The following is a 20,738-nucleotide window of genomic DNA, read 5'->3' on the forward strand; positions in this document are numbered from 1 at the left end:
CAAAATTTGAATTGATTATTGAGTGCTCATTTCCCTATTCAACATCCAAAACCACGTAGTTAATATACATTTGTTCAATCCAAAAGAGCTCTCACTCTCTTTCTCTCCCTCCTACATTATATTGCTTTCCATATTTGTTCGGATTCTCTGTATTTGTTTTCATATTTTCATTCTCTGATTTAATAACCGACACCCATTACAAAAAGCGTACTTTATGATTTTTTGAGATGAATATGGTCTTTAAATATATTTTTTTAATTACATGTTGTTTTGCTATTATTGTCCTATTGCATAAGACCGATAAAGTGAGTTTTACAGTTCTTGGGTCAGATTTTAACTTTGAAAAAAAAAACACAATGCGAGGTTAGGAATACGGTACCGGGTCTCGAAACAACCTAAAGTTTTGAAATGAACGCTTTGAAAAAGTGTATGCGCCTTTAAGATGTACAGCAGTCACGCAATCTTTGATTATTTTTAAACTCTTAATGATTAACTTTATATTTTTTGGGAAGTGTGGAGATACTGTATGAGTACTGTAGAGGTACTTCAGGAGTACTGTAGGATTACTGTAAATTAAGAAAATCCGAGTTTCTTTAAAGTTGAAACAAGTCCCCGAAAAAAAATTTTCAAAAAAGTTCATTTTAAGTCAGATATTAATTTTTGAAATCATGAAAATTAAATAAATATCCCAATAAAAAAATGCGATCATTTATATGCCTGGAGGTCAGTTTTTTTTTATTAAACTGGAAGCTTCTGGCACCTAGAAAAATGTTATAATTAAATTCTGGAAGCGCTTAAAATTTGAAACAAGTCCCCGAAAAAACATTTAAAAAAAGATAATTTTAAGTCAGATATTAATTTTTAAATTTATGCAAATTCAGTAAATCTCCCTATAAAAAAATGCGGTCATTTATATGTCTGAAGGCCAGTTTTTTTGATTGAACTGGAAGCTTCTGGCACCTAGAAAAATTTAGATATTAAATTCTGAAAACGCTTGAAATTTGAAAGAAGTCCCCGAAAAAACATTTTCAAAAAAAGTTCATTTCAAGTCAGATTTTTCTTTCAGATCACTCGAAACGGCAAAACTCTAATCCAGCTGAATTCTTTTAAACCAAAGTTTTTCGAAGAATGGAATTCGTGCGTTGCTCAAAAATTTCTGGACATAACTACGAACGCAGAAGACTTTTGGAACAGTTTCAAGGGAAAATCTCGAACTTGTGATTTTGATACAAATGTCCATCAATCTCTACGAGCTATTCCACTGAAAAATTCCGATGAGGTTAAATATGCAATATTGCCAGTTCGTGTGAGTTTTTGAATTTTTGAATTAACGATTTCCACTTTTTTACGAATTGAAATTTGTTTTAGAACACTCTGAAAGATGTGTTTATAACACTTGGGATTGGACAGGATATAAGTGCTGAGGTGGCGTTTCAGAAGGTAAGAACAAGCGCGGCAAATATTAATACATCATATTTAACTAGCAATTGTAAGAAAAATTGACGAAAATTTACTTTTGTTGGTAGCTTTTTACAGTGTTAAAAACATATTTTTAATTCAGGAAATGCACAACATTGGACACAATGTTACTTTCTATGGAGCTGACCCAATTGTGGAAGGAAATTCAGTTTTATATTCAAAAATTGGAAAATATTTCCCATTTGCTGTTGGTGAGAAAGCTGGATTTTCAATGGCTAGTGTACTTTCGAAAGGTGGGAAAACTTACGAAGTTTTAATTTTAATTTTTTTTGAATTTCCAGGAGAATACATTAGTATGCCAGTAGTTCATGTAGATTTATATTACTTTTTGAAAGAAGTTCTTGGTGAAAAAGTAAGAAATATCTTGAATTTTAAAACGAAAAGACTTTTTAAAGGTTATTGATTATTTATGGATGGATTCTGAATACTCTGAATATGGGACTTTCGATATTTTCTATAAAAATGGAAAATTAGAACAATTAGGAATTACTTTTTGTCAAATGAGTTTGGAAGTGAGTTACTTCAGTTTAAATTTACATTTGAAACTTCCATTAATCTATAGTGAGAATATTCATATTCCAGGTTCACAACCCAAGCAAAGAACAAAAAGAACAGTTCATGACATTTATTAAACGATTGGTTGAAGAAAAATCGTTTGGATTCTTCTTCAGTGACAATGTTGGACACATGAGAATGTGGCTTTTCAATTTTGAAAGCGAATATTGTGTTCGAAAATTTTTTAATTGATTTATTTTCTATTTTTGCTGAGCGACACATTACGGGAATTTTTTTTTTTCAAAAAACAGCTTCACAAATGAGGAAAATATTAATGTTATTAATTAATTTTAATTGAATAAAAATTTGTTTCTATTTTTTTGAATTCTAAAATTTTTTAAAACATGTGCAAAATGTGCATTTTTGATAACCTCCATCCAACAGAATGCATCCGATTTGCCACCCAAGTTCACATGCTTTCCTTGTCGTACGCCGTTCTGCAATATTTTTCAAACATTCAAGAATACTTTTCTCGAAATTACACTCGAATATGATTTCAGGATGCGAACTTTTTTGTCTGATAATACATTCTTGCCTGCCTACCTAGGTATCCTTTGTGCCTGTTTCACTTCGGCTAAATAGGCGGTTTTTGTCTTATAAGCTATCTGCGCAGACACCGTATTTAGCGCGGAAACATGATTGCTAATTGCTGATGTGTGCCCGGAAAAAAAGCAATTAAAACAAAGAAGAATTTTCCTCAATCATTCATTCATTTAAACACACAGACTTCAACTGATTTATCTCATTTGGTTGGTTGGTTGGATGGTGGTGACAGTTTGCAGAGCTTATCCTCGACGCATGGACTTCGGAGTTGGCTTGTACATGACGAAAGTGCAGACCATGTTCTCATCGACCTAAAATATTCGATTTTTCACAAAGAAGTTGTAATAAAGAATCTCACCTTCATTGTTGCAGCCGAATTGTCAAACTGTCCGCAGTAGTGAGGTGCCGAGAAAATGGTGACCATCTTCTTGGAGGCAAAGAACTCGTAGCCGTCTTGAACGACTTGATGTGCACGAGCAACCAAGTCGATGTCAAGTCTCGAGCAAACGTCAGCAACAACATCCTGTCCAAAGACATAAGAGACTCCACGAGTATTTGCCTGCCATCCCTTCACCCATTGATCAGGGTCAGCCCACAACAAGTCGATTCCGATCGATGGATTTGGTGGATCCTGGGGGCGTGGCAGTTGGCGAAGTTGATCAAGAGTTTGAAGATGTGGGGACAGACCACCATGCATGCAAAGGATGCGGGAACCAATGAGTCCACAGAGAGGCATCCAGTTGAAAGTGTCCTGAAATTTGGAGAATTAGGGAGTTGTTTCATTCTTCGCAGCGAAGTGATAATCCGCTACAGAAAGGGGACAAAGTTCGACAAAGTGTCTGCTCTCCTTACCTGGAAGATTGACCAGAGACGAGTCGACTTGTAACGACGGTTGCACTCCTCGTAGAACCCATAAACACGGTTGATGGCTGGGCACTCGTGGTTTCCACGAAGCATGAAGAAGTTCTCTGGATACTTGATCTTGAAACATAACATCAAACAGATCGTCTCGATATTCTGTCTTCCACGATCCACATAGTCTCCAAGGAACAGGAAATTGACATCAGGCGGGAATCCGTTCTTGTCAAAGATGCGCAAGAGATCCGAGTACTGTCCGTGGATATCTCCGCACACGATGATCGGCGGCTCAACCTCCAGGAGTGATGCTTGGGAGGCGAATACCGATTTGGCCACAGCACAGCAAGTCTGGAGTTCCTGCTCGTTGACAGAAGTTGTCAGTCTTCCACCGGACATGCCGACATTGAGCAAACGGCTCATCAAGTTATCGACATCCATTGGCGCTGTCATTATTGTTCTTCTTTACTGAAAAATTATTGATTTATTGGTTGTCAACAAGAATGATGCATCGGAGGGCTTCCACATAGGTAACAAAACGCCTGCCGCGGCGGCCGTGCGGCGACGGCAGGTTTTGAAACAGTGCCTGCCTCCCATGGAAGCCCGATGACCTAGTACACCGATTGAATGCATCACATTTCGCATCGATACCACAAAACATACCTTTGGTAGGCCCGGAGCGATGATCCAAAGTTGTCGTCCGTCGCAAGAATCGTACAATGATTGAATTCTTCAATTCTCAACCACACGTTGACTTTTATCAGCACGTGCAATCTTTTGGTAATTTTTTTTCGCGAGGTCAATTACACGCAAAATTGTTTTGATAATTTTGTTTTTTAGTTTTTCGGACTTCCAATTAAAGGAAATCGGACTTAAAAATAAGACGTTTGCCATTAGAACGCTTATTTTTAAACTAGGACTTCTAGACAAAATGTTTGCTGCGGAACTCAACTCTGATCCCCTGAAAACGCGGGCTGAATAGTTTCCTGGAAGCTTTTTGAAAAATTGTTAAAAATCTAAAAAAAAATTCATCCAACTCGATCAAAAATAATTCCAAATTCAAATAAAAGTCAGGAAGTTTGCCTATTAATAGTAATATTACTAAGAACATTTAAAATCATCGAAAACTTGCGAAAAAACTTTTTTAAAAGTTAATTTTTCGCAAAAACGCAGAAAATAGGCGTTAAGCAAAAGGATAAGTAGATATAAAGGTGTGCCTGCCTACCTTTTAGGTATTGAAATTATCTAACAAATGTACCATTAGAAACAATTGGGTTGGTTAAATAATTGAATTTGTACTTTTTGGGATCTTTAGTGCCTGGGAAGATTTTTCCAAATCGATTTTATCTCCTTTCTTAAAAAAAAAAGAAATCACATTTAAAACGTGAAGATTTCTGGTTATTTAAATTTAAAAAAAAACTAAAGCTATTCTCTGTTCCAAATTTATTTCCAATCAAACATGAGCCTCCACTTTGTGCTCTTTCACAGTTCTCTTAACTATTGTAAGTTCTACTGTTTCCCGCTTAAAATCCCATTGATTTTCCAGTGTATCTAGCTGCAATTGCAAGTTTAACTGCAATTCTAATATCAATTGGATGTACATCTGGACACCGGGAAAATCAACGACACAAGGATCGGAGTGATATGGAGAGCAAATGGAGTTTGAAGAGCTTCAAAAGTAAGAAGAAGCTGAGAAAAGTGAATGGTGATAAGATTAAAAAGAGCAAGAAGAGTAAGAAGAGTAAGAGAAAGGAGGTAACAGTAGATAAAGAGGATAATGAAGATGAGAAGAAAGATGAAAATCTGGAGAAGAAGTTGAAGAAGGATGATGGAAGCTCGCGGGAAAAAGTGGAAGACCAGGAACAGTCTAGGAAAATTGATAGGTAGGATAGGATCAGAACCACGTAAAATTACAAGGCTGCAAATGCACGAATAAACCCAATTGAAAGTGAAAAATACATGAGAATAAGAGAAAAATGAGTTTTCTTTGTACACTTCCCGCAGTTCTTATATTTCACAGTTGATTCGCATAACTCGACCGTTTGTAATTTTCACATTGTGAGCGTTTGCAGTCTCAGTGTGAGCATTATGTCTGATTTATTTTTTGGCAATTGTGCTGAAAATAATTTCAATCGAACAATTAAATCAAGTTCATTTTTGGACCTAATTTTGAAGTAAAGCTGTATTTTTTCAGAAGTATCAAAGATCGTAACCCCAAAAGTTTGGAACAAAAAAGTCATCAGAAAAATGTTGGTGAAGGATCAAAGCGTACTAGTAGCTCTAGAAAGCCAGAAGAACCAGAACGTAGCAGAAGAGATGATAGAAATCGTTTAAGAAGTGAAAAAACAGCCCAGGGCAGTTCGAAAAGCCTTCGGAAACAAGTGAGCAATCGGAGCAAGAGAAGTTCAAGTGACAGGGAAGAACGGGAAAAGCCAAAGATGATTTCAAGCACGAAGAATATTAAAAGCAAGGAGTCCAGTAACGAAAAGAGCCAACGTGGAAGTATTCGAACAAGTGCAGTGAAGCAAGTGGTGAGTTCTAATGGAGCATGTTGAAAAAGAAGATCGGTTTTGAGTTTGGAATAGTAGTAATAGGAATCTAGGCACACACACGATACAATCAAATTTACAGTGCAGAAAAAATTTGGATTTTCTGCAACAGGAATACTTTCAGCAACCAAAATCTGGTTCCAAGCGAGGATCAGTCAGAGAGAGCACGACGAAGAAGCAGTTATTGGAAAAGAATGAAAGCAAGAAAGCTCCATCCGTGAAAGATGATAAGGTGAGTAGTAGGCACGTAATCAGGCTTGAAACAGGTCTTACCAGTTCACATATTTGCGTTTGGTTTTTTTTTTCAAAATTTGCGTGTAGGCACGTAGGCCCCGTAACGCCTCAACTCAATTTTTGTTTTTCAGAGTTCCAAACCCGCGCCAAAAAACCCAAGTTGTGAACGTACTCTAATGAAAACTCAACCATTGTCTGAAGCTCGATCGATCTACGTTGGAACAGGACAGTCGACATATGAATCGAAGCCAGAAAAAAGTAATGGTGGATCGATTTACGCTACAGCTTTACCTGCAATAGTTCCACCGGATCAGGTTCAAAAAGCTTCTTCAATTCGTAAACCTGCTACAGTGACACCCGACAAGTCAATCAAAAAGTCTGCTAGCAGAAAGAGGTCGGAAAAACAAGAAATGCAACTTGTCCGGTATGAATTGACACCAAAAAAGTCGAAGAAGTCTGCAAAAGTGAGCACTTTTCCTTGCGTTTTTAATGATATTAGTTAATTTTTTCAGATAATTCATCACGCAGCTCTTCCTCCAAACATGATGAAAACTTCTTCTAAGCCTAATCCATCTCCATCTAAGAAAACTCAAAAAGCAAAGGAGAAAGCTAAAAAGAGGTCGAAAAATCTGGGAGCAAAAAAGTCGTCGAGCACTGTGAAAGCCGAGCCGAAACGATCGAAAAATCAAAAATGAAATGGCTTGAAACGTTGGAAAAGTAGAGTCTCCAGTATGAAAGTTTGCATGTATTGTCTCCATTGTCTCTTTACGAAATTGAACTATTACTCGTGTATTTGTAGTATTCGAATAAAAACTGAAGAGAAAAAACATTATTTGGTTAAAGTTTCAGGGAATTTCAAGTGTATTCAAACGGTGATATGAGTATTTGATTCCTTGACTCTGGATAAAAATATTTATGCGCCTTGCTGAAATATGAAACTCCGTCGTAATAAGGTCTCGTTAAATAGAAATTTCATCTGCACATTGCAGATTTATCCGCGTTCACTTTTCCATTAAACAAATTTCGATTTTTGACAGCAGATTTTCCACCTCTACTCGTCCAACGAGAGGCGTCTTTTTTGGTTCCTCATAGAAATCCTACTTTTGACAAATCGGATAGAAAAATTTGGAATTTAATTCACTGGTTTCTCGAAACTAGAGATTTCTTGAAATGAATCTGGAACGCGGAATAAAAACTGAAAATGATAAACCTTGATCACTTCTAACAAAACCATGAATGCGATTGGCAGCAGATTTTCTTTCTTTACTCACCCGATATCGTCCTAAAGTCGCTGGCCATCGAAAGTTTTAGGATGTTTTGCTACTTTGGAAAATCATCTAAAATTATCACTGCCCCGCTGACGTCTTTTTTTGTCCCTCATAGAAGTCCCACTTTTGACAAATCGGACAGAAAAGTTCGAATTACGGAAAATGAGATGCCTCGTTTTCCGGTTGTTTTCCAATTCAATTTACTGGTTTCTTGAAACAACTAGAAATTTCTCTACAGAAATCTGGAAAGCGGAATAAAACTAATGAAACCTTGATCACTTTTAATAATGACAATAGAACACCACTTTAAAAAAGTTTATTCGAATAAGAGATTAGATTGTTCAGATGATCCATAACACGAGTTATTCAGCTTTTGGCTCATCATCTTTGCAGGTGAGAATAGTTCCCTGTGACATCTTATATGATCCATCCTCTTGCTTCTTGAAATCCATAATAAGCTCATCATTCTCTTCGAAAACGAATCCGTTTGCTTTAACATGCATTGAAAGGTTATCCTCACGAGTGTATGCTTGAATCACTTCATATGTCAGATCAGTTGGGAATTTCTCTTTTTCAATAAGAGCATGCATGTTGAATGCAACAAATTGACCTGAAAACTAAAGTTATGCAACGAAAGGAATTTCATCCACTTACCCTTGTACAAACGATTACCGCACATGTTGAAGATCATGTGTGGCAGAAGCCAGTTGGTGAGATCATGGATATCTTCACTGGTTCTCACGTGCATTGTATCGGCGGCCAACTTTGTGGCGACTGTCTTTGCCAATTCCAAGTCTGCAGCATCACGAGCAGCGTCACGTGGCTCCGCGGTCACCGGGATCAGATTACTGGTATCAGCCTCCCTTTCACACGAATGACAAAATGCCTGCAAGAAACCAACTGAGTTCGGTTGGAAGCAACTCTTGTCAATGACTCAATCAAGTTTAAAACAAAACAAGTTTGGCACTGTTTGGCAAGAGCTTCATTTTGGGTTAAACTAAGTCATGTCCAACAAGATTGAACCGTCTTGATCCCAATCGGGAGGTTCGAGAGTGCCCTCGTTTCAAAGCCACAACGCTTCCTTCGTATAAAACAGTACTTACCACTGAGGCAATGAACACGAAAGTCCAGAAAAGCTGCATTCGAAAGATAGACGGCTTACTCAATGACCACAAAATCAGATGAATGACTAAATTGTGAGCAGGGAGTGAATTGTATAAGGAGGAAAGATGAGTTGGAAGTTACCGTAACCCGGTTATCACTTTGGAAAGAATTTATTCGCATGAGTTTTTTTTTTTTTGAAAATCAACTTTTACAAATTGTGATTTTTTCTTATTCATTGGCATACGTGATGTTAATGAAAAGTTAAACCATTTTAAAAGGTGGAACAGCGAAATAGTCTTTATTGCTTTATGAACTGATTGGAGGCTGGCTGGGATGAATCCCTTTTATTATAAGACAGATGCCGCTTCCTCAGAGGAAGCGGCTTATATACAATAAATGTGGACGGAGAAATAAGATGACAAAAGAATGTCGTGGGATGATTCTAAATAATAACAAAACTCAATATTGCGATATCAATCAGACAATAAACAATATCTGACTAGTGAGTCATGGCGGAAGGACAAAGAGTGCGATATCTGGCACACTCCCGACTGAGAAAGAAGGATTTGGGGAGGGGAAATAAAATAACAAAAACTTATTCGAAATTATTGTCGATGGCAAGCATTTTTCTGATTTGCCCTCTTATCGATCCTGATATTGTTTTGGGTCACTCGTTGACATCAAATCTCTCGGAGAGGCTCCCGGCAATGAAAGTGGAACACTCAAATGTCTCAAAAGCAGAACTGAAAAATCAAACTTGTGTGAAGAATTCAGTCTCTCAGTGCTCCTAGAAATATCATAAGTTTAATCATTTTTCAGAGTTTGCTCAGCACGGCAAATATTGGAAAAATATATCTGCCAAATTTGCCGAGCTCGGCAAATTTTGTGATTTGCCGCATAACTTACTTACTTTGATACTTTGATGTCCGTTGGGTTCAAGTTGCGAGGCAACTGCGGACAAACTCTTTCCATTTTTCACGGTCGGTGCGTGCGTTGGACAGCCATGGAGCCTTCGGAGTGAGCATTCCTAGTCTTCTTCTCCCAACGACGACTTGTCCCGACATGGCGGAATTGTGGTGGAATTTTGCGTATTCTTCGTCGATGTCCTTTGCCCATCTCTTCTTCTGTCCTCCAACGGCACGTTTCCAATTTTTGTTGTGGCTCGGGTCCCATTCCGTGCAGATTTTTGTCCATCGGTTTGGGTCTCTCCGTAGAATGTGTCCTGCAAATCTTGATTGTTTTGCAAGGAGGTAACGTTCCAAGTTGAAGTTCCAGCCTCGAATTTCTGCAGCGTCGATGAGACCGGTGACAGTTTTTTTGAGTCTCAACGTGGATCCAGCATTACAAGTCCAAGTTTCACTAGCATACAGGAGGGCTGGTAGCACATTTTGCTTGAAGAGGATGATTCTTTCCTTGTTTGGCATGATTCTCAAGACTTCTTTGATTCCAACCAGAGCACCCCAACCTGCTCTTAAAGTGGAACACTCAAATGTCTCAAAAGCAGAACTGAAAAATCAAACTTGTGTGAAGAATTCAGTCTCTCAGTGCTCCTAGAAATATCATAAGTTTAATCATTTTTCAGAGTTTGCTCAGCACGGCAAATATTGGAAAAATATATCTGCCAAATTTGCCGAGCTCGTGTGATTTGCCGCATAACCCTGATTCAGACATAATATGCTTGTTAATTTCCAACAAATAAAATTGGTAGGTTTATTGTTTTGTTACAATGCTTTTATAAAATTTGGAAATTGCTAGAGAGGGGTTCATTCATGGAAATTAAATTGCTATAAAAATTCTCACAAAAATGTTTTTCCAGAGAATATGCTGAGGGAAAAGGCTTTTTCTTGATAAAATTATTTCATTTATTTTCAAGTATTCAACAAGAAGTAGTCTTTCCAGAAATTAACTTCCAATCCTTTGAAACAACGAAACTTGATTGCAATTTATCGAATTGATCAGAAAGAGAAGTTGCAAATTTATAGGGTCCAGTTGTTACAATTTCAGTATTTCTTTCAATCATATAAGCTTTTTGTTCATCTACTGCAGAGACCAGTGTGATGGTTTCATCTGAAAAATAATTCAATTTCAAATTAAATATTGAAATTCATACCTTTGTTATACTTCTTCTTGCATCCTTCATAAATAAACTTTTCATCGAAAACGTCTCCAATTTTGTGCTTATCTTTTAATTCGATTCCTTTCAACAATTCTTGAATCAGTTTCTCTCCTTTCTTTACATCCTCTGGGATTTTGACACTTTTCTTGGAATCGACAAGGAAGGAGATTGCAAAGAGAATGCACACGTGTTGAAGTTTCATTATGGAAATGACGATAAATTGGAAAATATAATTCCACAAAAGTAGAATTTTTAAAAAACATTTATTCGAAAAGGTCAATTCAAAAACATCGTGGTTTTCTTTGCTGAAAATCGTCATTACTAAAGTTAAGTTCATAATTTTTGAAATTCCAAGAAATTGAAATCGATAAGAAGCTGTTGTCATGAGTGAAGAAGACGATAAACCGGATAGACAAGTGGAAAGTATTCGGTTGAATATTGGTGAGGTACGGTATTCTCGAATTCTTCTGATTTTAAATTGCGCGTGTTTTCTGAAGGTCCCCTTGTCATTTGACCTGCAGAATGGCGGGAAAGTTTATTTTTTGAATAATGGCCTTCCACAGTAAGAGTGACGTCACACCAGGTGGCGATGGGGTCGCGAAGAAAGTTGGTGGCCGAGTTTTCTCATTTTTGAGGCCAACCTAAGTTTATTTAAGGACTTAAGGAACGAGATGTTTCAAAATCACAACGAAAATGTTTTTCAGGAGGTTGTTGAGGAAAAGGGCGGGAAGATCGCGTGGCTCACGATTCGCGAATTGGGTAGAGGTGCATTTGGTACCGTGTACCATGTTTCAAACAAGTCCACAAAACAAGAAGCTGCACTCAAGGTATGTCTTAGAAGAGCACATTTGAAAATAAGAACAATTTTCAGATTGAAAAAATGACTGCCGGAGACAATTTACTGAAATTTGAAAGAGAGATAATGGTGGCAATGCAACACGAGCCAACTGCAATTCATATCTACGATGATGGCATTTACAAGGATTATAGATACATTGTAATGACATTGTGTGGTCCGGATCTGCAGAAAATTGCCGAATTGGTAAGATTTTAGTTGTGGAGCTTCTCTAATCTTCCTAGATCTAATTCCTAGAGCTTCCTAGACTTATACTTATAATTTGACTGAAGAAAAGAAAAATGACTTTAACTCATGAGATGTATAAATTAGAAAGTTCAGAGATCAACGCTGAATCTTTAACTCATTAATTCCAGATGAACAATAATTTCAATCAAGATACCATCATCCGTGTATGCATTCGAACTCTTCTTGCTATCAAAACAATGCACGAATACACCTATATTCATCGTGATCTAAAGCCATGTAATTTCGCCGTTGATTTCAACCCAAATTCTCTTCATGTTTATTTGTTTGATTATGGAATGGCTAGAAAATATGCGACGAAGGATTCCGGTAATAAATGGCAATTGCGACGTCCGAGAAATCCGGTTAGTTTTTCATGGAAGATTTTTTCGAGTTTTAACATTTAAAAATTTCAGGCGCAGTTCCGTGGGACAGTGAGATATTGTTCTCTGAACATGCACAAACGAAAGGAACTTTCTCGTGTTGATGATCTTTGGTCATGGTTCTTCATGTTAATGGAGATGTATGCACCACTTCCATGGACATCCTCGAATATTCCAGAACGGATTGAAGCTTTGAAAGAAGATCATTTGAATGAATATCTTTCAAAAGATTCATTTCTTAGCTCATTCCTTCCACTTGTTGAATATCTCAATTCTGTGCAATATGCTGATCGTCCGGATTACATGAAGATCTACGACATTCTCTATGCCAAGTTGACGGAGATCAATGGAAAATTGTCGGGACCCATGAAATACGATGTTGCCAGAATCAATGCTTTGGTTGCTGAATTGGGAGAAACTGGTAAGTTTGTAGTGTCTAATAAATAATTTTCAAAATATTTAAAAAAAAATAAATTTTCAGCTCGCCCAAAGGAGTTATCCCGCATGGATGATGAATCCACCATTCAGAAGTATCTTTTGGCGTCATTCGGGAGAGCCGGAGTTCCTGGTGGCAATAATTTGATCATGGCAGAGTTGGTGGACTTCTTCGCCAAGGACGTACCACTCAAGAAGGCACGGGAAGAGAAGACGGATGATAATAAGAAGCAGGTACTTGGGAATAGGAAAATTTAATTTTAATTTTCAATATTGCATTTCAGAAGAATGCAAAAGTCAAGAACAAGATGCTTGGTAAGCCGAAACAGCCAGGAAGTGGTGGAGCTAATAGTGGAGATGCAAAAACTGCACAATCGAAACTCGGATCCAAAATGAGTACACATAAGAAAGCAAAAGTATCGAAGAGAAACAAGTGATTGGAACTAGACATCAATGAAGTTTTATGTATTATTTTCTTGTTTTATTTTTTGAAAAGACAATCTTCTATTTAAAAAATTAAAGGTTCCCACGTCTAACAAATGGGCCGAGGGGGGGGGGGGGGGGGGTGACCTTTGAATACTAAAAAAACTCAAAACAGAAGCTTAAGCGATGAAAAATTTATCATTCAAATTAAACAACTTAACTGGATTAATTTTTCGAAACGATGGCTGCTTTCAATGATACACTTCGTGCAGAAATTGAAGAGAAGAAAGAAGACTCAGTTTCCGAAAGGACAACTCGAAATGGAAAAATACTGAATGCAAAGGATGAACCAGAGTTTGGAATGAATATTACTCCAACCACGTTGTTCTTCAAGTACCCAATTGGGGGAATTGGTTATTCATTCTTTACAGTCACCAACACAACATCGGAGAAACAAGCATTCAAGGTTAGTAACATTTGAATTCAAAAGTTTTAGTTAGTCGAGTTGATATTGTGGAAATGAACGCATAACTTCGCCAACTACTTTATAGCGCGAACAGTCATGTACGAGCATCTCAAATATCTGAAAAATCTAAAAGAAGAACAATTTGAAAGGCTATCCTCCTGGAAATACTGCCAACCGTTTGCAGCGTTGTTCCGAACTTGGAAATGAACTCTTAAATATTGAAATATTACAGGTGAAATCCAGTGACAACACTTGGTTCCGTTCAAAACCCAGCGTCGGTTTCATTAAGGTAAGTGCTCACCAAACATTTTGTCTCTCTATATATTTTAATTTCAGAGTGGTGAAAAAGTTCATGTGAGAGTCACATTCAATAGTCCAGACGCAGGAAAAGAAAGACCCGAAAGAGGCTCAGACAACAAAAATCATGTTGCAATCTTCCACGTGGCAGCTGGTGACGCGAAGACGTACAAAGAAGCGTTTGCGAAGAAAGCGGCGGACGGAGTTCATCATTTCTTTGCAAGACATTTGGCTGAGCCAGGAGCACAGGTTGATAAAGAAGCTGATGAAAAAGCACCTAATGGGGCTTAGAACATGAACTTTTATACTGCATCAAATAAAATGTTTTATCAACTTTCCGTCCAAAAATAAAAGTATAGCAGTATTTGAGCTTTTTTTTTAATTGAATGTTTACTATTTGAAATGACACAAATGAAAAAATGTTGGCCATTTTTTTTCGATATTTTGCACCGTCATAAAAAATGTTGAAACTTTTTTGAGAAGTCTCATCACAAAATGATTTCTTTTGAGCGCATTTTGGGCCTATACGCTTAAAATGCTCGTTACTTCTCCTCTAACGCTTATCCAAAGTTTTATTTATTTATTTTCATGCGGGTAATTTCAACCTCTAATGAAACTTGAAGTACAATTTTTGTACTTCAAAAATTTGATTAAATTCGCAACTGGATAATCTTTTTTCAGTATATTACCATTTTTCCAATACAAAAATTCTAAAAAACAAGAGGCAGCAGCAGTACTCAAACATCAAAGTTCATAGAAACAAACATAAAGTTGTGCAATAGTTCACAATTGGTGGACACTCTAATTCTCTGCGTCATCTTTATTATAAAATTGTCCATTTTGACTGATAGACACTCTTCCATTCATTTCTATCTTCTAAAATGATAAGAATGTCTGTTGTCTCTATTTCTCTCGTTCTATGTACTCTCTCACTTGTCTCTTCTCTAAATATCCTAGTTCACTCACCTGCTTATGCGGCAAGTCACACCAATTTTATGGCAAGATTGGCGGATACGCTCACCGAAGCTGGTCATAATGTGGTTTGTGGGAATTGGAACAACTGAAAAGTATCAGAAATATTTTCAGACATTTCTAGTTCCAATTGCACTTGAAGAACGAAGAGATAAACTTGGCGTAAAATTAACAAAAGATGTGATAATTGTTGAACAAGATGAGGAAATGAAAAGCAAATTGGTTCCTCACAGTGGAAGTATTGAGTTTCTATGGATTATTGAGATGGATTCTTCAAGTATTGATGCGGTGAGTTGTCAAACTGGGAAATTTTTTGTAGGCACAAAAATACCTGCCTGACTACTACCTGACTACCTGACTGCCTGACTAGGTGATACAATGAACAATTATCAAAAAAAAATTTAAAAAAATTGTTTTTTTTAACTAAAGCAACCTATTTTTGAAGCCGTCACAAAAATTCAACGTATATAAGTTTAAACCTAAAATCGAAAATTTGAAATAAAATGAATTTTTTTCAAATTCAGATGTTCTCCTGGTATAATGAAATTATGATTCTGACATGTGAGAATTTCATGAGAAACAAGCAAGTCATGAGTGAACTGAAATCCCGTCACTTTGACGTCGCAATTGCTGAACCATTCACAATTTGTGGACTCGGATTATTTGAAGAATTGAATATCAAGAAGACAATACTGGTCTCCTCTTGTGCTCACTATGACTTCATGCTACCACATATTGGAGAGCCCGAGGATTTCAGCTCAGTTCCTAGTGAGTTACTTTTCAGATTGACCAATTTATTCAAAAACGCTATTTCAGCTCTTTCGAGCAAAGTTGGAGAAGAGATGAGCATGACGGAAAAATGGGAAAATTATCGACTGGTTGCTGTAAGTTTGATACGTTTTTAAAAAATTTAAAAAATTTAGAAATTAATAAAAACTCGTACAAAACAAAATTTTTGGTCGACTCCTCTCAAGTAGCTGCCAACCTTTATATTTACATTTGAATTCAGGAAACAAAAGCAAGTCTCGCCAAACTGTTCGATGCAGAAACAAGAATTTATCGTGAATCATTTGGAAGTGATATTCCTGATTGGAAAGAGCTAATGTCATCTGCGTCTCTTTATTTCACAAATTCCAATCCATTCATTGATTATCCACGTGCTTCAATTCAAAAAACAATTTCAATTGGTGGGATTACTGTAGATTTTCAACAAATCAAGTCAGAAAAACTGAATAAAGAATGGGAAGAAGTTTTGAATAAAAGACAGAAATCAATGTTAATCTCGTTTGGATCAAATGTACCATCTGATAAAATGCCGGCTGCGTGGAAGTAAGATTTTTAATTTTTGGGAGCTTTGGCAAACTGCACTTGAATTATTAAATAACTGATTACAAAAATATTTGCCGGAAATTTTTAAAGATGCAGGTCGAAACATTTTAAATTATTTCTAATTTTTAGGAGGACTTACTTTCTTGATCAAAACTTTTTTTGAAAATTTGGCCTAATGAAAACTAGATATTTCCTGAAGTTTATTTAAATAAAAATGATCACCGCTGGATAGGAAAATTTAATTTTGTTTTAAAATACTAATATCTTATTAAAACGCAAAGGATTGAAAGATAAACTTTTAACAGTGTTTTTTCACTTATGGTTAACTTCCTGTTCGAATTTCCTCCAAAAGTAGAGCATGACCAATCAGCAACTAATTCCGCCACTTTTGAGCTAATCAGCAGTTACAAATTTTCCAGAGCCGGAATATTCGAGACTATCAAATCAATGCCAAATGTCACATTCATCTGGAAATATGAATCCGATGATGTCTCGTTTGCTGATGGAATTTCAAATATTCACTTTTCAAAATGGGTACCTCAAACAGCTCTTCTCAATGACCCTCGGTTATCCGCTTTCCTTACACATGGAGGTCTCGGCTCAACAAATGAATTGGCTTATTGTGCAAAACCAGCTGTTATGGTTCCAATTTACGGTGATCAAACTAGAAATGCGAATATGCTTGCAAGACATGGTTCAGTTATTGTACTTCACAAGAAGGAATTGGCAAATGTGCAACGAGTTAAAAAAGCTGTACATGACATTCTTTACAACAAACAGTACACGGAAAGTGCTGAAAGAATAGCTGAAATGATCAAAAATCAACCAAAAACGCCAAAAGAAACTGTTGTAAGATATACTGAATTTGTGGCAAAGTGAGTAGTTTTCAGTTTAGTTTTTACTTAAATAAATAATTTTTCAGGTACGGACCATTCCCTCAAATGGCTCCTCATGGCCGAAAGCTCACCTATTTCCAGAAGACATTCCTAGATATTTATTCCCTGTTTGCTTTAGGTGTAGTTAGTGTATTAACTGTTGCTTTCTTAGTTATACGATATGTTTTGAGTTGTTTCAAACTGAAGAAAGATTAGACATTTGGAAATTCTTAGATATAATTGTTTTTTGTTCCAATTTTGATACCGATAATAAAAATATTTGATATTTGCGCACATTGTGGATGTACAATAATACTATTAGGGAACAACTTCCCCCATTAACTGTTTTAATATAATTTTAAAAAACAAGTGCAATTAGAAAATAAAAATCTAGTTTTCACTATTTTATTATAATTCTCTTTAACTCTTATCATATTGTTTTTCAACACCGCCTACCGACTGATGATCTTACCAAATAAACTGATCTTTATTTTCACTTTTTCCATCGATCCATCATAATTCGAACAAAAACAACCAGACAGACAGTCTCCTTCTCCAGACAAAATGCTACTTTTCTTTTATTTCCTCCGATTTCTTCTAATTTTCCAAGTTAATTCTATAAATGTTCTTGTCTATTCACCAGCTTTTGCCGCAAGTCACACCAACTTTATGGCAAGGTTGGCAGATACACTCACTGAAGCTGGACATAATGTGGTAAATTTTCTCGAAAACAGTTTTTTCGAATTCCCGGACCAATTTTCCAGACATTTCTAGTCCCGATTGTAGATGTGGCACGGACCAAACAATTGGGTGTGCACGTTACAACTGATGTGATAATTGTGGAGGTTAGTGTGCATTTTGAAATGAAAAACTTTGATTTTTTTCCATTTTTCAGAAAGATGAGCACACAACTCAAGAAAGTGTTCCATTTGATGATAGTATGGAAGCATATTGGACAGAAGAAACGCATTCGTCTAATGTCGGAGAGGTAAAAAAGAACGGGTTTTCAAAGAACATTCTAGAAAAGAAACGAACAAAAAAAAATATTATACTGTTTTTAGATTGTTTTTGTTTTTGTGAGGGAATCATCAGAAGTGACTTCGAGAATTTTACAACAGAAAAAAGAACATGGAACTTTGTATTTTGAACCTCGCACTGTCAAGTTGACATAGACATTAGTCCCCAAATAGCAATGACTTTTTGCCGGACTGTATACAGTTTAAAGTAAGATCTGGCGCACAGTGTCAATTATCGTTGGGAAACGACAATTATCTGCCACGCTTTCTGATGCTAATTAAACAAATTTCTGGCGCAGATTGACAACTTTCTACGGAGCATTGTCCACGTTCTTTCACTCGTTGTCCACATTTGGTAGCACATGACTTTCTGTCGCAAACTGCAGGCTTTCTGTCGCAGATTGTCAACTTTCTGTCGCACATTATAAACGTTCTGTAGCACATTTAAAAAATAATGATAAAATAAAACTTCGATCAAAACTTCAAAGTGTATATATATTATACTTACCAAATGCACAATTTCCAACTAATAATCACAGTCTTTCCAATGGTTTTTCGACGGAATGAAACTAGGATGTGAGAACCTTCTTCGTCGACATGAAATTCTGGATCAACTGAAATCTCGCAACTTCGACGTGGCAATAGTCGAACCACTTTCAGTGTGTGGTCTCGGATTGGCAAAAAAACTTGAAATTGGGAAGACTATATTAGCATCTTCGTGTGCCTATTATGATTATTTATTCCGTCATATTGGAGAGCCAGATGTACACAGTTATCTTCCATCGTTGATGAGCACTACAGGTGATGTCATGACAACTTTCGAACGACTCGAGAATCATAGAGTTGCAGAGGTTTGTGATTTTTTTTCTAGAATTTTTGAAATAATTGTTTTGAAATTTAATATCCATGATGTTACCGGCACAAATTTTTAAAATAATGTTTTCCAGGCAATGGCAACTGCTATGTATAAAATGTTTGATTCTGAGAAAGCGATCTATCGGAAACATTTCGGAGATGAAATTCCTGATTGGAGAGATCTCTTACCAGCTGCTTCTTTATATTTTACAAATTCCAATCCATACCTAGATTTTCCCCGTCCAATTCTACAAAAGACAGTTTCAATTGGTGGAATATCAGTCGATACGAAGAAAATAAAATCTCAAGAACTGGATAAGGAATGGAATCATATTTTAAACAAACGAAATTTAAATATGCTCATTTCATTCGGCTCAATGATACATTCATCACATATGTTAGATGATGCAAAGAAGAATTTAATAAAAGTGATAAAATCAGAGCCAAATGTCACTTTTATTTGGAAATATGAAACAAATGACACCTCTTTTGCCTTTGGTATTGATAATATTTACTTTTCCAAGTGGGTTCCACAATCTAAACTACTGAATGATGCTCGATTAACTGCATTTTTGACTCATGGGGGTCTTGGATCTACAAATGAACTTGCACATTTTGGAAAACCCGCCGTAATGGTTCCAATATTTGGTGATCAATATAGAAATGGACATATGCTTCAACGACATGGATGTGCAATTATTGTTCAGAAAACTGAGTTGAGCAATTGGAAAATTGTGAGCTCGGCTGTGAAATCAGTTTTATACGATGAGAACTACAAAAAGAATGCGGCGCATTTGGCGGATTTACTGCAAAATCAACCGGTTAAGCCGAAGGAAATTGTCGTGAAATATGTAGAGTTTGTGGCAAGGTAAGTTTTTTCAAGAATTAAAACAAAGTGGGCTCAAACCGAGCTCCACCAAAACCGAAATTTTCGCTGCAAGATCCCAAAAAAGGGTAGAGTTTCTTTTTTTTTTTTTGGTTTTTTTTGGAGTTGGAACCCGATTTGAGAAAATCGTCAGAAAAGTGTGGCGACATTTTCGGAATAAAAATTAACATTTTTGAGAACCTTTCCTGGAACTTTTTTTTGTTGTAAAAAGAGTCAACCTCCCCTTCTGCGTCTCACCACCTGAGCATTTAGTTTAAAAAAAGTTTGTTGGCTTTGAAGTTGTAAAGTTTTCCGATACACTTTTTTCAAGGCCTATAGTTTTACTACAACTTTCCAGATTCGGGCCATTTCCCGAAATGGATGCATATGGTCGGCAGCTGAATTTCATTCAACGAAATCTTCTAGACGTGTACCTTATCGAACTTTTTGGACATTTTTTGTTCTTTCTTATCATTTTCTGTTTAATTCCCCTACAATTGAAACGTTGGCTTATCAAGAGAACCTGAATGAAATATGTTCCGTGTTTTGTGGTCACAATGGGGCGGGGTTGTTAAATGGGAATAATTGCACAAATTAATCGCGATCTGAAAAAATATTTCAAACGAGAAACAAACTTTAAAAACGATTTCAAAAAAGATGGTTTTCAGAGAAGTAAGAAGATTTGGCGGAAAATTGATTAAATTGAATTATAATTCATAACTTTAGATAAAATGTGTGTTTTAAAAACTAACAATTCTAGTTTTTGTCATGTTTTCATTTAAAAAAAAATCAAAATAAATTATATGTAAATTTTTTTGTTGATACTTCAATCCGCACTACACCATTAAAATAAAATCCAGATTCAAAATTTTAAAAAATCAAAAAAAAATTGCTCTCCCCATCTCTTTAAAGATCAAATAATCATCTTGTCCTTTTCGACCACACAATTTTGTGGTCTGTGAACACAAAAAGGCGTGTCTGTTTGCCGCGTAATATTACGCAACGTGTGAGAGACTTAGTATGTTAGAGAAAAATAAA

The 20,738-nt window shown here is 36.3% G+C and overlaps 9 protein-coding genes across 10 annotated transcripts; 6 read left to right on the forward strand and 3 right to left on the reverse strand.

Annotated features, from left to right (window-relative positions):
- The first annotated feature begins 39 nt into the window (after positions 1–39).
- W09C3.3 (Methyltransferase FkbM domain-containing protein) lies at positions 40–2,347 on the forward strand. Its single transcript, NM_059027.6, has 7 exons — positions 40–305; positions 1,067–1,306; positions 1,369–1,440; positions 1,562–1,712; positions 1,761–1,831; positions 1,875–1,991; positions 2,062–2,347. The coding sequence occupies exons 1-7, from the start codon at positions 228–230 to the stop codon at positions 2,224–2,226; spliced, it is 894 nt and encodes a 297-aa protein (NP_491428.3). The 5' UTR covers positions 40–227; the 3' UTR covers positions 2,227–2,347.
- Positions 2,348–2,722: 375 nt separating this feature from the next.
- Positions 2,723–4,176, reverse strand: gsp-3 (Serine/threonine-protein phosphatase PP1-gamma). Its single transcript, NM_059028.5, has 4 exons — positions 4,096–4,176; positions 3,430–3,900; positions 2,936–3,328; positions 2,723–2,888 (listed from the first exon to the last, which is right to left on the reverse strand). Exons 2-4 carry the CDS (start codon positions 3,883–3,885, stop codon positions 2,820–2,822), a joined length of 918 nt encoding a protein of 305 aa, NP_491429.1. The 5' UTR covers positions 3,886–3,900; positions 4,096–4,176; the 3' UTR covers positions 2,723–2,819.
- Positions 4,177–4,877: 701 nt separating this feature from the next.
- Positions 4,878–7,040, forward strand: W09C3.2 (uncharacterized protein). Its single transcript, NM_001395772.1, has 6 exons — positions 4,878–4,934; positions 4,979–5,315; positions 5,627–5,963; positions 6,106–6,213; positions 6,347–6,679; positions 6,728–7,040. The coding sequence occupies exons 1-6, from the start codon at positions 4,892–4,894 to the stop codon at positions 6,908–6,910; spliced, it is 1,341 nt and encodes a 446-aa protein (NP_001382756.1). The 5' UTR covers positions 4,878–4,891; the 3' UTR covers positions 6,911–7,040.
- Positions 7,041–7,783: 743 nt separating this feature from the next.
- On the reverse strand, positions 7,784–8,947 carry W09C3.7 (uncharacterized protein). Its single transcript, NM_059030.8, has 3 exons — positions 8,587–8,947; positions 8,138–8,369; positions 7,784–8,093 (listed from the first exon to the last, which is right to left on the reverse strand). The coding sequence occupies exons 1-3, from the start codon at positions 8,623–8,625 to the stop codon at positions 7,846–7,848; spliced, it is 519 nt and encodes a 172-aa protein (NP_491431.1). The 5' UTR covers positions 8,626–8,947; the 3' UTR covers positions 7,784–7,845.
- Positions 8,948–10,433: 1,486 nt separating this feature from the next.
- W09C3.8 (DUF4440 domain-containing protein) lies at positions 10,434–11,010 on the reverse strand. Its single transcript, NM_001377578.2, has 2 exons — positions 10,698–11,010; positions 10,434–10,654 (listed from the first exon to the last, which is right to left on the reverse strand). Exons 1-2 carry the CDS (start codon positions 10,903–10,905, stop codon positions 10,464–10,466), a joined length of 399 nt encoding a protein of 132 aa, NP_001364696.1. The 5' UTR covers positions 10,906–11,010; the 3' UTR covers positions 10,434–10,463.
- W09C3.1 (Protein kinase domain-containing protein) lies at positions 11,011–13,073 on the forward strand. Its single transcript, NM_059032.3, has 7 exons — positions 11,011–11,149; positions 11,408–11,530; positions 11,575–11,745; positions 11,916–12,149; positions 12,201–12,588; positions 12,649–12,836; positions 12,887–13,073. The coding sequence occupies exons 1-7, from the start codon at positions 11,087–11,089 to the stop codon at positions 13,037–13,039; spliced, it is 1,320 nt and encodes a 439-aa protein (NP_491433.2). The 5' UTR covers positions 11,011–11,086; the 3' UTR covers positions 13,040–13,073.
- Positions 13,074–13,221: 148 nt separating this feature from the next.
- Positions 13,222–14,122, forward strand: C10H11.7 (Major sperm protein). The gene is made up of 3 exons (NM_059033.6): positions 13,222–13,491; positions 13,724–13,780; positions 13,828–14,122. The coding sequence occupies exons 1-3, from the start codon at positions 13,267–13,269 to the stop codon at positions 14,077–14,079; spliced, it is 534 nt and encodes a 177-aa protein (NP_491434.1). The 5' UTR covers positions 13,222–13,266; the 3' UTR covers positions 14,080–14,122.
- A 472-nt stretch (positions 14,123–14,594) lies between these two features.
- On the forward strand, positions 14,595–17,446 carry ugt-26 (UDP-glucuronosyltransferase; the record flags this gene model as incomplete). 2 transcript variants are annotated; one of them, NM_059034.7, is made up of 7 exons in its annotated part: positions 14,595–14,828; positions 14,875–15,048; positions 15,285–15,528; positions 15,577–15,644; positions 15,770–16,089; positions 16,509–16,964; positions 17,012–17,446. In NM_059034.7, the coding sequence occupies 7 exons, from the start codon at positions 14,670–14,672 to the stop codon at positions 17,178–17,180; spliced, it is 1,590 nt and encodes a 529-aa protein (NP_491435.2). The 2 variants fall into 2 exon arrangements, with proteins under 2 accessions (NP_491435.2, NP_001122418.1); NM_001128946.4 differs by having other exon boundaries at positions 14,670–14,825; positions 17,012–17,180.
- An 82-nt stretch (positions 17,447–17,528) lies between these two features.
- Positions 17,529–20,235, forward strand: ugt-27 (UDP-glucuronosyltransferase; the record flags this gene model as incomplete). Its single annotated transcript, NM_059035.3, has 6 exons — positions 17,529–17,678; positions 17,729–17,809; positions 17,860–17,952; positions 18,520–18,831; positions 18,928–19,703; positions 20,059–20,235. The coding sequence occupies 6 exons, from the start codon at positions 17,529–17,531 to the stop codon at positions 20,225–20,227; spliced, it is 1,581 nt and encodes a 526-aa protein (NP_491436.1). The 3' UTR covers positions 20,228–20,235.
- Positions 20,236–20,738: the final 503 nt, after the last annotated feature.

Source organism: Caenorhabditis elegans, chromosome I, assembly GCF_000002985.6.
Source record: "Caenorhabditis elegans chromosome I".
In the NCBI taxonomy this organism is placed as follows: domain Eukaryota; kingdom Metazoa; phylum Nematoda; class Chromadorea; order Rhabditida; family Rhabditidae; genus Caenorhabditis; species Caenorhabditis elegans.

What these genes read in the sequence shown, in the direction of transcription:
- W09C3.3 (NM_059027.6), top strand. Translation starts at nt 228, where the DNA reads ATGAATATGGTCTTTAAATATATTTTTTTAATTACATGTTGTTTTGCT. An exon ending in CTGAGGTGGCGTTTCAGAAG is followed by an intron (nt 1,441 to 1,561) that starts GTAAGAACAAGC and finishes TTTTTAATTCAG; the next exon opens with GAAATGCACAACATTGGACA. An exon ending in AAGAAGTTCTTGGTGAAAAA is followed by an intron (nt 1,832 to 1,874) that starts GTAAGAAATATC and finishes GACTTTTTAAAG; the next exon opens with GTTATTGATTATTTATGGAT.
- gsp-3 (NM_059028.5), bottom strand. Translation starts at nt 3,885, where the DNA reads ATGACAGCGCCAATGGATGTCGATAACTTGATGAGCCGTTTGCTCAAT. An exon ending in GTCTCTGGTCAATCTTCCAG is followed by an intron (nt 3,329 to 3,429) that starts GTAAGGAGAGCA and finishes TCCAAATTTCAG; the next exon opens with GACACTTTCAACTGGATGCC. An exon ending in ATTCGGCTGCAACAATGAAG is followed by an intron (nt 2,889 to 2,935) that starts GTGAGATTCTTT and finishes CGAATATTTTAG; the next exon opens with GTCGATGAGAACATGGTCTG.
- W09C3.2 (NM_001395772.1), top strand. Translation starts at nt 4,892, where the DNA reads ATGAGCCTCCACTTTGTGCTCTTTCACAGTTCTCTTAACTATT. An exon ending in CAGTCTAGGAAAATTGATAG is followed by an intron (nt 5,316 to 5,626) that starts GTAGGATAGGAT and finishes GTATTTTTTCAG; the next exon opens with AAGTATCAAAGATCGTAACC. An exon ending in CATCCGTGAAAGATGATAAG is followed by an intron (nt 6,214 to 6,346) that starts GTGAGTAGTAGG and finishes TTTGTTTTTCAG; the next exon opens with AGTTCCAAACCCGCGCCAAA.
- W09C3.7 (NM_059030.8), bottom strand. Translation starts at nt 8,625, where the DNA reads ATGCAGCTTTTCTGGACTTTCGTGTTCATTGCCTCAGTG. An exon ending in TCGTGTTCATTGCCTCAGTG is followed by an intron (nt 8,370 to 8,586) that starts GTAAGTACTGTT and finishes GGTTTCTTGCAG; the next exon opens with GCATTTTGTCATTCGTGTGA. An exon ending in CGGTAATCGTTTGTACAAGG is followed by an intron (nt 8,094 to 8,137) that starts GTAAGTGGATGA and finishes TTTAGTTTTCAG; the next exon opens with GTCAATTTGTTGCATTCAAC.
- W09C3.8 (NM_001377578.2), bottom strand. Translation starts at nt 10,905, where the DNA reads ATGAAACTTCAACACGTGTGCATTCTCTTTGCAATCTCCTTCCTTGTC. An exon ending in CAAGAAGAAGTATAACAAAG is followed by an intron (nt 10,655 to 10,697) that starts GTATGAATTTCA and finishes ATTATTTTTCAG; the next exon opens with ATGAAACCATCACACTGGTC.
- W09C3.1 (NM_059032.3), top strand. Translation starts at nt 11,087, where the DNA reads ATGAGTGAAGAAGACGATAAACCGGATAGACAAGTGGAAAGTATTCGG. An exon ending in TTCGGTTGAATATTGGTGAG is followed by an intron (nt 11,150 to 11,407) that starts GTACGGTATTCT and finishes AATGTTTTTCAG; the next exon opens with GAGGTTGTTGAGGAAAAGGG. An exon ending in AACAAGAAGCTGCACTCAAG is followed by an intron (nt 11,531 to 11,574) that starts GTATGTCTTAGA and finishes AACAATTTTCAG; the next exon opens with ATTGAAAAAATGACTGCCGG.
- C10H11.7 (NM_059033.6), top strand. Translation starts at nt 13,267, where the DNA reads ATGGCTGCTTTCAATGATACACTTCGTGCAGAAATTGAAGAGAAGAAA. An exon ending in CGGAGAAACAAGCATTCAAG is followed by an intron (nt 13,492 to 13,723) that starts GTTAGTAACATT and finishes GAAATATTACAG; the next exon opens with GTGAAATCCAGTGACAACAC. An exon ending in CCAGCGTCGGTTTCATTAAG is followed by an intron (nt 13,781 to 13,827) that starts GTAAGTGCTCAC and finishes TTTTAATTTCAG; the next exon opens with AGTGGTGAAAAAGTTCATGT.